The sequence below is a fragment of the Phragmites australis genome, chromosome 17, assembly GCF_958298935.1.
Source record: "Phragmites australis chromosome 17, lpPhrAust1.1, whole genome shotgun sequence".
NCBI classification, from domain to species: Eukaryota; Viridiplantae; Streptophyta; class Magnoliopsida; order Poales; family Poaceae; genus Phragmites; species Phragmites australis.
Window position 1 is genome coordinate 21,373,568 of NC_084937.1, and position 14,582 is coordinate 21,388,149.

The following is a 14,582-nucleotide window of genomic DNA, read 5'->3' on the forward strand; positions in this document are numbered from 1 at the left end:
AATGAAGTATCAGCGTCGGTTCATAAAAAAATCAATATCACTGTCGGTTTAAATTAAAAACCGATAATATGTACCATCGGTTCGAATTAAAAACTGACAATAATGTTAACATCACTATCGGTTTTTAATTCGAATTGGCAATAATATGAGATCCAGACCCAATTTCACTTTATTAAGCTTTTGGCTCGCAAGTCTCTGCACCCATCTCTCCTCATCCTCTCTCTCACTCTCATCCTCTTTGTCTCCTCCCTCTCTCGAACTCTCCTCTCATCTCCTCTCTCGCCACTGTAGCCCCTTCTCAAGCCCCATCTCTACCACTCTGCCAAGAAGCTTCGCCCAAATTGCTACCAGGCCAAGCATGCCGCCGCCGATGTCACCCTCACCCACCTCTCCCTCCATGAGCCATTCACCTCCCTCGCCGCCTGGGTAGGATCAGGCCCGAGCCACTCGCCGATGTTCGCCACCACCATCAAGCTTACCGGGTTGAGCTTTGCTGGCGACCCTACTAGGACCAAGAAGCAGGCCAAGAAGAACGCCTTCATGGTCTCCTAGTCCTCCCTGCGTCATCGGAGATTGGGGGCAAGGTCGTCATCTTCCACCGCGGCTCGGGGGCGAGGTCGTTGTCCACGACAGTGTAATAGATCTGGGAGCCCGTCCACAACAGCGGTGGGAATTGCGAGCTCATCTATGACACTGGGTCGGTGGAACTATCAAGGCAGCGACGCGGGAGCACCGTGTCAAGCGGTGACGGGAGCGACTCATTTCATTTATTTTTTCTTCGGAAACAACTTTAGTGCCAGTTGTACAACCGGCTGTGACAACGATTCACTGCTGAATGCAAAACTAACACTGAATGGATATTTTGTAGTAGTGATGAAACATAAAGAGGGTCGCTATCTGTGGAGTTTTCATCCCCATAGTACTTTTCGAGTTAATCAAACTGAGGTTCAGATTCATACTATAGATGCTCAGTTTGTCATCAGAGTACAAAATTGATAGATCGACCACGGGCCTCATTGGAACTCACTAAAACATTATATATATATAGTATGAATATATATATATATATATATATATATATATATATATATATATATATATATGGTAGATACCATGCATTTGATCATGTCGAAGAAGAAAAAATATCTGCATTTCATGCTGAAAACTGAATAGAACTAGCTCTGAGGACTGATTGGAAAAATATGTTAAACATACTAAATTTATGGTAGATACCATCACCAACAAAGTGAAGCAAATTCTGTAGTACACAATCGAGAAAGATTCTTATAAGACACCATCTATATCATCAATCTCGTGATTCAATAGCTGGACTGAAGAGCAGAAAGAGGAGTGAACACGTGTCATTACAAAGGAGATGATCTTTTATAGAATCAGACCTTATAGAATTTGTTCCGAACAAAACGCGCGACACCAGAACACATGACTATCCGAGGGGATCCCTTTCAGTTTCAGCCCAACTGTTAAGCACCAGAAGGTAGGGGGAAAAGCACATCATATATAGCTTCTGTGTAAAGATTGTTTCTGACGAGAAAGCTGATACAATCAACAACAAATTTAGCAACGGCATGCATCGTGGCCGGTCGTCTGGGTCCATGCCCGTTCGGTTGGGACAGTACTGGTTTGGTCGTGGGACTGAATCAATCCTACTTATAGATTTCAATGGCCAGGCCATCCATGATCCAACTCCAGGTACTCTACAAGCGTGCATGGCCTTGTCGTTTGTTGCGAAACCTCACATCCAGCTTGTTAGAACACTAGCATCTATCAGTATCGTAAGTTCGTAACATGAGATAGACAACCGTTTCCATAAACATCTTCTCTAATCACCCCATTATACATGCTCTTACAGCAAAAGATGAGCATACTGAGAAACTGAAAAGTGCGATAGAACAAAGCAACATAAGTGTCACAACAGATCTAACGAGAAAGACTAAAGCTAGACAGAGTTCGATCAGACCAGCAAGTATCACAACAGATGTAACACAAAAGTGTTCAGTTGTTAATGCGTATCTATCTTAGTGCCTGCCTGATGCCATGGCTAAATGGTTAGGCTTACGTTATGGATGGAAGACGGTTTGGTGAAGGTTTCTGCCTCTCTGCATAGCTCCGGCCGGACCTCCGGCTCCCGGAACATGCGCACCAGCAGTTCTGCACTGCCCACGCAGTGTCGGCGGTCGACACGCATATGCAGACTCCGCTTGAACAACGCCACAAAAATAAAAATCTCAAGTAGGTCACGAATGGGAGAGGTGTTGGTGAACCACACAAATACTGTAAAAGGTGGCGCACACCATGGAAGCCTGAAAGACTGAAACGATTGCCGAAACCCCGATCTGAAAAGAGTAGTACTAAGTGATTAGGTGGAGAGCAAGGTTCTTATTTAAGCATGCTTAGAGCATGAACAATACTAGATATTTATAGCTTATAAGTGCTTAAGGAAAAAGAGTGTTAAACAACTACATAAAAAATATAGATTTCAATACTAACAAAGACTACATGTACTTAAATATAGGTAACTATCTTGCTATTACTGATATAAGTAGCGATGCTTAAGTAAACACCTCGCTCTCTATCTAAGCACATGTATTACCCCAGTTGATAAAAAAACCAATTTTTTTCATAAGTACCTTCTCTAACACCTATTGTACATGCTTTTATATTAATGCTAACAAGATAGTTATAGCACATGTAGTCTTTTTTCATTGAAAATTACAATTTTTAAATAGCTACTTAACACTCTCTCTTTAAACACCTAGCATTGTTCATGGCCTAATGCTTCACTATAAGAATTGAATTCTGTTATGATATAATGGGCCTGTTTGAGAGGGTTCTAGCTCTAAACTCCACCATGGATCTAAGCAGAATCCTCCCAAACACCCCAACTCTATCAATTGATGCAGCAGCTAACTCCATAGAGCAGCTCACCTTCTAGTTTATTTTAGTGAAGCAGCTGAATGGGTACTTCACAAACCTTACAGAGAATACATCACATACTCAGAGAAGGTTACTTCAAATAGCCGATAAAAGTGATGATCAAACTTTCATACGTCCTTATAGAGTTAGGAGTAATTACCCATCACTGCCACTAGTGTAATACCTCACGCCTCCACTCCGACCCCTCCCACATGCCCCCACACCCGCCCCTGCCCCCCACCTGAGCCCACTGGCGATTTTCCCTAGCACGCTGGCCTCCTCCTCCCACCGTCGACCGCCTCTTCCCGCCGCTGGCCACCTCCGCGCACCACCACCCTCCTCCACCTGCCACCTCTCGCCGTCGGTCGCCCGCTGATTGGTTTCGCTCGCGGACCCCTACCGCGGATCCGCCCGGCCATCGAAAGTTTGTGTTGTTTTATACATTTGCGACTATACTTGCTCCACTAACAACTGGGTAATTAGACCTTTACCCGCCTCCCTCCGTCGTGGATCTGCCAAGCCCAGCCACCGTTTTTCGCTCACTGCATGGTCGTCGAAGGTCTTCCGCCTGGTCGCCGACAAGGTATGTTTCCTCCCATTTGATTGATGCAAATTGTGTTTCCTCACTCCCAGGCATAGTAGGTCCTAGTGTTGTTCAACCTTGCATCTTTCTAATCCAAATACCTGCATAGCAGCTCTTTTGCCAAGTGTGTAAATTCGTAGGTAACGCTTGCGACCTGTTTATATTTTGTTATAGTAGGTGTTGTTATTTGAGGATCTGATGTAGGTTAGTGATTGAACTGATGATACATTGTAGCTTGTTCTCTTGCTTTACATTTTAAAACTTTGGATTGAAAACTGAAAACCGCAGGCAGCCCTCCCATAAGTCCATCTGAAAGCTAAATTAATGTGTATGATCTCACTTCAAAGATCCTGACGGCCCCTACCCTGCCCAAGTATTATTGTCTGTCCAGTGCACTATTGTAATAATATTGAGCTAAATAGTATTGGTTGACTTTTTTTGCTGAGAGGACCTTTTTTCTTTGCCTGATAGTTGCATTCTGTAACTAGTAATATATCTGATTAATCGTACCAAAATGATTTTTTCAAAGACTCACCCAATAAAATCTTCTGTTAGATGATGACTGCCATTGCAATTGAAATAAATTTCTTGGCTCCTGGGATGATAACTCGTTGTTTCCAAGAATCTGACTAGTGGAAGTAGTGGGCATTGGAGCAACAAGAAGAGAGTTTCTTAGAGATGGCCAGTTCCATCTATAGATGACACTACACCAAGATAAATAAGTGATCGGTTGCTTGAGTAATTTTATTTTAATTTATTTTACTTCGTTGATCTGTTCCTTTTCTCTTTTCTCCAGAGGTGATAAAGCATTTTGCAGCAGTGAGTGCTGGTACCAGGAGATGCTTTTTGATGAAGCAGTGGACAATTTGCGCTAGCTGATGGATGAACGGGTTGAGTTTCATAAGAGGATGTTAGTGGAGGAAAGGCATGATCCTAAATAACCGAGACGAGATTTCTTTCTTCTTCTTTTGTTTTGTCATCTTTGCAAGATTGGATGCTATTTTCAGTAATGGAGGAGGGAATGATTTAGTCTTTTTTGCGGATTAAAGACCATTGCCCACTTTTGTAAGAGGTTGAAGATTGATGACCTGGGCTTCTTGTTCATATGAGTTTCTGGTTAGTTGCAAGTTGTTGCTCCTACTCTAATTATGTCTCCTGATACAAGTTATGTTCAATTGATGGAGCAGCCCATAGAGCAGCTCACCTTCTAGTTTGTTTTAGTAAAACAGTTGAATGGGTACTCCACAAACCCTAATTTCATACGTCCTGTAGAGTTATGAATAATTACCCATCATTATCACTAGGGTAATACCCCACGCCTCCACCCTCACCCCTCCCACATGTCCCCACGCCCGCCACTGCTTTAATTTGCTTTCATATTTATGCACGAAATACACGAATGGTTACATAACCGATGCATGCACACCCGTTCCGAAAATTTCCCTTACCCTGCTGCTGCTTGATGCAGAGTAACGAGTGGCGCGCTGGAGCTCAATCCAAACACGCCCATTCTTCCTCGGTTGAGAGTTACTATAGGCTTAGGTGCTCGTTACAGGGGAAAAAAGCTCGATAAGCCCATCGAGGCCTAGCATAAAGCAGGCCACATTTCTGTTGGTATCGTTTTCTAGAAGTGCAAGAAAGCTAAAACTTCAGCATGGTTCTTTCTACATGGCCAAACCTCTGACATGGCTAAAACTTCCTTGCACACAATTTACCTGGAGCTTAGCTAAATCCGCTGCTCAACAGAACCTGGAGGATTGAAGTATTCAAATCTGCAAGCCTTTGACAGCCATGCATTTTCGTTCCATCTTTTTGTATACAGATAGTTGGGCCAGAATGTTTCGGTGACTCGGCGTAAAAAGCTGCAGCCAAGCACACTTTGTTGCACAGTTGCACAGGCAGTAAGCAGTACTAGTAGCATCTCGTCCTCCATCGTTAAATGCATTATGATACAGATCGATTCGTTCACTCCCCGTAGAAGGCCTTGTCGAAGCACTGCAGGTACTCCGGCTCGAGCGCGAAGAGCACGTTCACGGGGTCGTCCTTCTCCGGCCCCTGCGTCACGTACGCGGTGCCGCTGCCGAACATCTGCGCCGGCGCCACGAACCCCGGGCGGCCCCACCCGAAGTCGGCGTCGTAGATGGGCATGCCCAGCCAGCTCACCACCCACAGGTCCGACTCCGGCATGAACTGCCCGCGCGCCGCCTGGCTGCCCTCCTCCGACTCCAGCTCCAGGTAGTCGACCACCGACCGCACGAACGCGTCGTCCACGCGCGACACGGCGCGCTTGATCCGCTCCGCCACGAACCCGAGCGGCTGCGACAGCACGTCGCCGACCTTGACGGTGACCAGGTCCCGGACGATGGCGTTGCCGAAGTAGGTGGCCGGGAGCGGCGGGCGGAGGCGCTGCCGGATGTTGGCCGGGACGCGCAGGCGCGTGTCGCTCTCGGCGGGGAGGCTCCGGGCGACGCACATGGCGCGCCACAGGTGGGCCGTCACCGCGCAGTAGGTGGACGCGCCCGGGGCGCAGCGGGCCTTGATGTCGGCGAGGAGCTTGGGCGGCACGGCGTAGACGCGGGTCACGAACGGGCGGGGCGCGCCGTTGAGGTAGCTCGGCGAGTAGACCGGGTGCTCGAAGGGGACGTGCGGCGGGGAGCGCGCGCGGAGGAGGGTGCGGTCGTGGAACGGCGACGCGGACGGCGCCTCCCCGCGCGCCAGCCCCGTCCACGTCCGGATGAACTGGAACGCGCCGGCCCCGTCCATCGTCACGTGGTGCATGCCGGTGCCGACGGCGACGCCGCCGCACCTGAGGAACGTCACCTGCGCAGAATGCACGGCACTCACTCGGTTACATTTGTGACTGATGTTCCAATTAAGTTCACATCCAGAAAACAGCAAATTAAACTGGATTCTAAGACAACTGTTCGATCTCACACAAATCAATCTTTTATATTAAAAAGAATCAAGATCATGTCACGATAAGCAGGTTAGCTCGTTCTCAGGCGGCTATATATCACGGGCGGCGCTTCGTCTTGTTGCAGGCAGCTAGCTATATACCACGGCTCCGATGCAGATGAATGAAACAAATTGCCACTACGGTCGCAATCCTAGAATGGCATCAGTTATCTCCCCCGTTTCTTCTGATGCGGCTCGGGGATTTCAATTTCGTTTCATATTTTTTTTTCGTTCACTGCCGAATAGATTGAAATTTACGAAATTCCGATCATTTTTTGTTTACATATCAGTGATTTTTTTAAATTAGATATTTCGTTCCCTTCAAAATTCATAAAATTTAATCCCTGAATCAACTGCGCTATCGGAATATCTTGACCCCATGCCTTGCGACGAGAAGATTTTTCATCGGAGCTTGAATCAACTGCGCTATCGGCATATCTTGACCCCATGCCGTGCGACGAGAAGATTTTTCATCGGAGCTTGTCAGCAAGCGCGCCCATCCTGATCCGGGAGGCATGGTCCAGGACCCAGGTGGGAGCCAAAGAAAGCATGTACGCGCGCAGCTCCCTGCTCCACTCCCAGAGGGCGCTGCGATGAAAGCATCAAACAAGCTGCAGTTTTTTTCCTACTTGCCCAGATCACTTCAGTTGGAGGAGGAAGGACAAGAATATCCTTCAGACGTGACAAAGGATTGTAGACAACCCTTCAGCTTGTTGGCATGGAACTATCCATATTGAGCTTTAGGTACTATTAGGTATAGATTCGAATCTAAATTTTTTTAAGTCGGATATTACTAGCTCCAGAAATTTATAAAGTTAGAGTTATGAGTACACTAAAGATATTTGAATAAGTTATTTTTATTTTTATTTTAGTCAAAAATAGAAAATTAAACCACTTTATCTAACGTAGAGTTGAGGGTTGGAAGCTGGAGCTCTACCAAACAAGATCATAATCCGTTGATCAATAGGAATAAAAACTCGCATATCAGGATGTCAATTGCAAGAAATTCTGGGTGAGGATGGACAATGGAGGTGGAGCAGAGTAGAGAAGCACTTAGCCTGTTCCACTACTTGCCCCTGCCTCCCATGGCTTGCTGTTATTCCTCGCATTCTTGTCCATGATTGGCATCATGGCTAGACGGCTAGGGATGGAAACGGATCTGATACGAATCGAATAGTATATTTTTCACATTGCTATCCATATTTTAATAAAATACGAATACAAATCTGAATATTCTCGAATGTGAATATGAATCGGATTGTTTGAATCTGAATCCACATTCGGATATCTACTCGATCAAGTTGTATGCAAATATCCTACACCTTTGACGATAAGAATTTTTATTTTGGTGGGAAAAAAATTCATTCACATTTGGAATTACTAGAATTACTGAAATTTTAGAAATTTCATTCAAAATTCATGTCAGAAATTTAAATTTTTAGTCAAATTTGATAAAATTTGACTGAAATTTGTTCCAATTTGATTGGGCCGGAATATATAAATTTTGTTCACCTCCAAAATGTCTAAAACTTTAGCAAAATTTGGTTCCCTAGTTGGCGGATATGGATATTGTCCATTTCCACATCCAAATTCAAAGCAATTTAGATATCCACATTTGAATTTGAATCTTGAAAACGAATTTGAATACATCCATTTTAGTATATATTTCATAAACAAATATGGATATAAATATCCATATTTATGTTTTAACGGATACAAATATCAGATAATTCGGATACCTGTTATTAATTTTCCACCCCTGGCCGCAGCAAGGGCAACTCCAAGTGGAGGCGGAATGGATTGATAGCTTGGCGATGCAGGGAGGAGGGGTTTTGATTTGGCCGCGGAGGTCGTCATTGTCGTAGGTGGGTAGGGCATTGATTCGCGCCGCTAGAGGTCGACACGCTAAGCCATCGTGGTGGCCATCGGGAGCGACGACGGTCGGATCTGGGTCGCAGAGAGGCAATCAACGAGGGGGCCGTGAGGTGGGTGGGTGTGGCGGTCAGTGAGTGGCCTGTGGGGTGTTCTCGGGATTTTGGGTTTCGGTATCACCCGCAGGTGCAAAATAGGACCCGTGTAACAAAAATGACCTTATTAGGCTATGATTGTGATTTTAGTGATTAATGATAACATAGTCATTGGGACTAACATGTTTGTCAAGAATATATGTTATTATGTTTCATAGATGCAATACATCAAGAAACCACCACAACCGAGACAAAATTTGATTGAATTGAAAAAATTTCAGGAAGATTTTCTCCACCAAAAGGTCTGGTGCAAAGAGGTTTACACTCATCGGTACTCTGTGTGTTAAACTCACGGAGTATTTCAGACAAATGGGAGAAGGCTGAGGGCCTCACCGGATAGTCCGGTGATTTGCACTAGGTAACATCAGAGCATTTCTTACAGAAAAGAATACAAGTGCAGAAGACTGAAGATCAACCCACCGAAAGATCCGGTGCTTAGTTTGTGCACACTGAAATATGGCACCGGAGTATTTCTTGCAGAGGTGATTGTAAGTGCTGAAGAATGAAGATCAAATCACTGGATAGTCCAGTGATCATAGAGGTAGTTGCACCGGAGCATTTATAGAGAAAAGAAGAGAAGGTTTAACTCACCAGATGATCTGGTGTAAATAGAATGAACACCGGATGAATGCACCGGAGCATTTTACACAGAGAGACTGCAAAGGCTCGGATGGCTCAGGATAACTCACCGGAAGATCCGATGATGAATTTGAAGGTACACCAAAGTATCCGGTGTTCACAGAGGCATTGAGTGAAAGTCTAATGGCTAGTTTTTAAGATTTTACTCACTAGATGATCTGGTGTTAGTACTACTACTCTCACCGAATCATCTAATGTTAACAGTTTTTCTGAACTATTGGAAAAATGGCTAGTTGACGGGTTTGAGGTATGTTGCTGGAGTCTAGAGGAAGCTCATATACACTTAATATAATTAAAGTGATCATCTAAGGTAATTAAGTACAAGATTAGAGAGTGTTTAGTGTTTATAGAACTAGAGTGAGTTGTAGCTAGGTGCTACAGCTTGAAGAAGGGATCAAGGAGTGATCCTAACTTGTACCAAGTGGTACATCGACGCCTTGGAGTATTGATGACTTGCCGGCATTTTGAACCTTGGTGGCTCAAACTTGTTGACCCTTCGATTTAGTGTGGAGCATCAGTAAGATACGTGTATGGGGACGCAGAGATCCTTGCCTTAGTGCCTCAAGCTCCAAAGTGATCATGACGGCAAGTGACCGAAAAAGAGACTAGTGGTGAGACCTTGTCTTGGTGGCTCATCATGCTTAAGATTTTGTCTTGGTGACTAGGTAGCTCAAAAGCCATGACCGAAAGAAACTTGACGATCAGGAGTATATCTTTTGTGAAGCTCCAACGTGGATTAAGAATGACATTTATATCTTCGATATCACGAGATCCCTTTTGCCGAGTTTGTCTCTCTATCTTATTTATGTTTCCATATTTACATACTTGCAATTTATCTTACTAGAGTATGTTGCAATCCTCTTAAACGATAGAGTAGACACACTAGATAAACCTAGAGCACATTTATATAGAAATTAATATAGATTTATCTTATAAAGCTTTTAGAGTCAATTTGTTTTAGATTTCTAAGTGTTCTAATTCACCGCCTTCTTTTAAGACGTCACCATTCCTCACAACCCGGATCTGAACCTGACTCGAATTAGGGTTCCAACCCGATGGCCCCATAGGGCGGTTTCTACACCTAAACACGTCTCCGTCGGGTCTGAAACCCGTGAGGACCTGACCTGACCCAGCCTACTGCCATTCTTAGCTAGCGCTTCCTTTTGCTATGGAAATTTAAGCCATAATTTGCTCTGGTTATTCTTCGGGCAAAGTAGAAAGATATTTCTTTAATGGAACACTGGCTTGCTTCTTTATATTAACTTGTAAAGGGTTTTTGCTCATTTTTGTTTTGGTTGGTAAAATGGACTCCTGTTCTTTTGTTTTCTTTTTAAATTAATATATAACCAGTAGTGTTTCACTCAAAAAAAAATGGTACCGTCTAGAGAAAATGATCCTAGTTGTTAAGCCAACTGCTATTTTTAATAACCTACAGATAATGATACAAGAAATGGTCTAGAGAAAGGATGTTGCTAAATTTGAGATGCCTGAAATTAAAGGATCCTTCCAGTCGATCAATATGAACCGCAAAATAAAGATCCAATGGACTGTACATCATCTTCCTCCTCAAATCGTTTCAGCACAACGCTTCATTTCAATCGCTTTTGCCTCAGTACTACTCTCGCTCCCCGCCCTGCCCGCATCCCCGTCTCTGGTGGTGTCCCTGCCGTCCCTCCATCGCTAATCAATCTGTTTTCGAGCTCCCCTACCTCAACACTGGCCCATCAGTTATCTGTTGCCTTGCCTGCAGCCGATAGCGTCCCTACTGGCTCGTCCGCATCCTTTGTCTGGTTGGCATGCCACCGCCGATCTCATTCTAAGCCAGGAGATAGAGAATCCAGTCGGAGAAAAACTGTCAACGAACAAGATAGGCGTTCATGTCCATCACCCGAACTCAATCAAGGTTTCAAGCGCCTGAAGCCTGAAACTTAGGAAGTGTGCTAGAGAAAACAATCCACATGATTCAGATCAAGTTTAGTCACAAGTGTTGCACAACTTATGGGGTTGTTTGGCAAATGGCAATTTGCAAGAGGCTTGGTATTCGATTTTTTTTTTTTTTTTTTTTTTTTTGGCAACAGGCTTGAAACAGCTGTGCGTACTAGTACGATTTACCCGGCCTTGGTTCGTCCAAAGCTAGTACCGGCAGTACTATCAAACTTGCCGTCCCGTCATCAACTCGAGCCGTTGCCGGAAGCATCCAGCCAGCGAGGTGGGGGCCCGGCGACACGGACGGGCCTTCATGAGTAAGCCATTAATACTAAGTTCTTGGCAGTCCATGTCCCCCAAGCTAGCACTACTCGCGTCGTCGCCTTCGGTCGCGCCAACGCGCCCGCCGGCGGTGATCTGCCCGGACGAATCGAAACTGAAATGCGTCGATGTGCTGTGTTCCTAGATAGAGGACCTGGTTGCTGCCTAGTTTACTATTGCTCCGAGAGCTTGGCTGGTCCGGCTTGCCACCGGCCACCATCTTGCCGCAGTTTGTGCGTAGCTCGTATCTGCCGGCCACGCTCTTTCAGTTGCCGGTAAATTCGATTGATGGGTACCGCCGGTCTGTCAACAACCTAAATCGACGGAGCTTTTTATCTTGCAGCGACCAAGAGCATCCAAGAACCAAGCAATCGCATGTACCTCAAGTTGCGAAGATTTCCAAGAACAAAAAGAAACGGAAATAAGCATGGCAGGGAAGATGGAACATCTACTGGTTTTCGATTGTTTGTTCCATGCAAACGGAGATGGGAGGAACATGATTAATTGAACACAGAATTGGTTCGAGGATAAGATGATCTAAAGAAATTTAGTTGACACGTATTTACTGTTGTTTTCTTTCTGAAATGGGCAAGTATTTACGGCTTCAATATCAATAAGCGTCCCGTCTCACCATTCTGTTCGTTACGACAGTTGGATGTCCTGGTCTCACCGCAATTTTTGCACCGACGGGCCGCGCAAAAAGCTCCGAAATGGGGGCGGGAATCAATTAGTCGGAAGGTAAGAAGTGTAGCTCGGCGTACCTGGACCATGGCGAGCACGCAGGGCGGGTCGCCGGATTCGGCGAAGGGGACGAGCAGGCGGCGCGCCTCGGGGGAGGGCTCGAAGTCCCTGAACACCTCATCGCCCGTGAAGTCGGCCCGCGCGACGACGAACAGCGCGCCCTCGCCGGTGCAGTCGATCTCGATCCGCCCCCCGGGGCCGACCGCCAGCCGCCCCGCCAGCGGGTAGAACGGCACCAGCGCCCTTGCCAGCGCCTCACGCAGCCGTGCCGGCTCGAAGAAGGAGCCGGCCTCCTCCTCCTCCGCGGCGCCGCCGTCGGAGGGAGCGGGCTTGGGGTAGTAGTAGACGAGCGGCGTGTGGGTCTTGGGCACGGCGAGATCGAGGTTGGAGAGCCACAGCGCGTGCCGCGGCGTCACCTCGCTCGGCGCCACCAGCGCCGTCTCCACCGCCTCCACCTTCATCTCCGCCTGCCTTCTCGGTTCCCTCGCTCGAGCAGCAGCTGCTTGCTCTTGATCTGCGCGGGGGGGGGGGGGGGGGTGCTGTGCAGCGGCGAGGGAGACAGTGAGGTTTTATAAAGGTCTCAGACAGGGGAGGAGGAGGAGGTTAGCTCGGTGGACGGCGGTGACTACGGACTACCTGCCGTGACGTGCGGCGACGGCAGAGGAAAAAAAGGCAGCATTTTGATCCGGCTCGCCGGTCGTCCGATGAAACTTCAAACTTGAGCGTGGTGTCAAGGGTTAAACAATGGAAAATCTTGTCGCGAGCGGCTGCAGCACGTACAGCTTGCGTGTAACGTCTGTCCGGGGTAAAGCGGCCTCTGTCTCCTCCTAGGTTTACAAATGCGACTCCCCGTATATTCTTAAAATGCGTGAAATTCAAATGAAAAATTGAAAAATTCACGCGGTCTTGACCGAGGAAAAAAAACTTCAAATCGGACTCTCAAAACGTGATCAGTTTTCTTGATAATTCAACCGATTTTGTCGATATTCCATAGCATTCGTCGTATTTCAATCAATATCGAAAACAACTCGAATTCTTCAAAAACTGGTCGATTTTCCCGATTTACTGAGAGCATATCTCGAATTTCAAGTTCAACAAAAAATAAGGAAACATATGGGAAAAATAAGGAAAAAATCAAAAGAAAAAAAAATCAGCATGACATTTGCTATATTTTAGACATTGATAAGCAGAGAAATAGATATTAATAGCAATATCACCATCATGTACCATTATCTCATCAAATATGTCTATAGATTAGATTACTAGCACCATAGATTAGCAAATATGTTGAATTATAAATACATTACCGTAATACATTATCACATTGCACACAATCTCACTTTATATTAGCATATTGCCAATATGCCATCCACACTTACCAAAAATGATGATCTATAGTTTTCATTGCATCCACACCATGTGCAACCTATGAGATGAAAAAAAATTACTCATATATTTTGTTATGTATAGAAATTAGAAATTTATTCCAGAAGGTAAGCATCACCTTTAGTGCCACAAGCTTATACTGTCGTGAACCTGACTTGCCATATTGTACTCCTCGATGGATATAAGCATTATTCATCATGTAGATAACAACTCAGCCTTAAACTCTATCCAAATTTACCCCGTCTATACAGAAGTGGTTGACCATTATCCTTGCAATATAGCATAAAAGTCATGGTCTTGCCACTCATGGACCCACTGAATAAGAGGATGTGATTGAGCATCGGGGATATGATAGTGATACGAATACGATTCAGAACTATTCTCCATACTATAATTGTTGGAAGAGCTCACACTATCTTGGTCCATCAGAGCCACCCTGTGCCCATTGTGTATTCGGCCCCGATAGGACATGCCTTTCTGAGGATGGGACACTGTGGTCCTAGTCCTGTGGGGCATGTATAAACTAACTCTCATTAGTGAATTGGAAGGGAACAACGACAGAGGATGGACGTGGAGGAGCACCGCCTCCTTGATCATCATCGTCACCGCTATCTATCTTTAAGCTGTTGTCATTAGACTCTTGGTAAGTTGGGCTATGTGAGCCACTATGCGTGCTGTCATCAATTTACTTCTTCCTTTTTTTCGTGTTTGTGTCACCTACAACTTTAGCAGCCCACTGTGATAGTGTAGCTTCCCAAGTCTATTGTTGCAAATCATGTGGGTTCACTGTGTCTATCACCAGACGAGTTGGTAGGGGTGTGTCAGTGTCACTGTTTGTGTCCTCATCATCAAGCTCTGGGTAGCATTTGATCTACCGGTCTTCATCCAGTCCTTGAGCAGATTGTTCTCCACATTCAATGTAAGCTCCATACGCCGTTGAAATGGATCATCATCAACAGTCGATCTGATGCATGCATCCAGATTATTCTGCATTCTCAGGTTGTAGTTTACATATACCAACTTATGAAGCTTCTTTTAGCTTAACCAGTTGCGAACTTTTATGTGGATGA

The 14,582-nt window shown here is 45.5% G+C and overlaps 1 protein-coding gene across 1 annotated transcript; it reads right to left on the reverse strand.

The window, feature by feature from the left end:
• Positions 1-5,255: 5,255 nt before the first annotated feature.
• Positions 5,256-12,825, reverse strand: LOC133897437 (putrescine hydroxycinnamoyltransferase 1-like). The gene is made up of 2 exons (XM_062338171.1): positions 12,147-12,825; positions 5,256-6,337 (listed from the first exon to the last, which is right to left on the reverse strand). The coding sequence occupies exons 1-2, from the start codon at positions 12,585-12,587 to the stop codon at positions 5,483-5,485; spliced, it is 1,296 nt and encodes a 431-aa protein (XP_062194155.1). The 5' UTR covers positions 12,588-12,825; the 3' UTR covers positions 5,256-5,482.
• Between the last annotated feature and the right edge of the window lie 1,757 nt (positions 12,826-14,582).

Bases quoted from the DNA above. Each gene is read 5' to 3' on its own strand.
- LOC133897437 (XM_062338171.1), bottom strand. From the start codon at position 12,587: ATGAAGGTGGAGGCGGTGGAGACGGCGCTGGTGGCGCCGAGCGAGGTG. The intron at 6,338-12,146 runs GTACGCCGAGCT...CATTCTGCGCAG, and splicing joins GCGTGCTCGCCATGGTCCAG to GTGACGTTCCTCAGGTGCGG.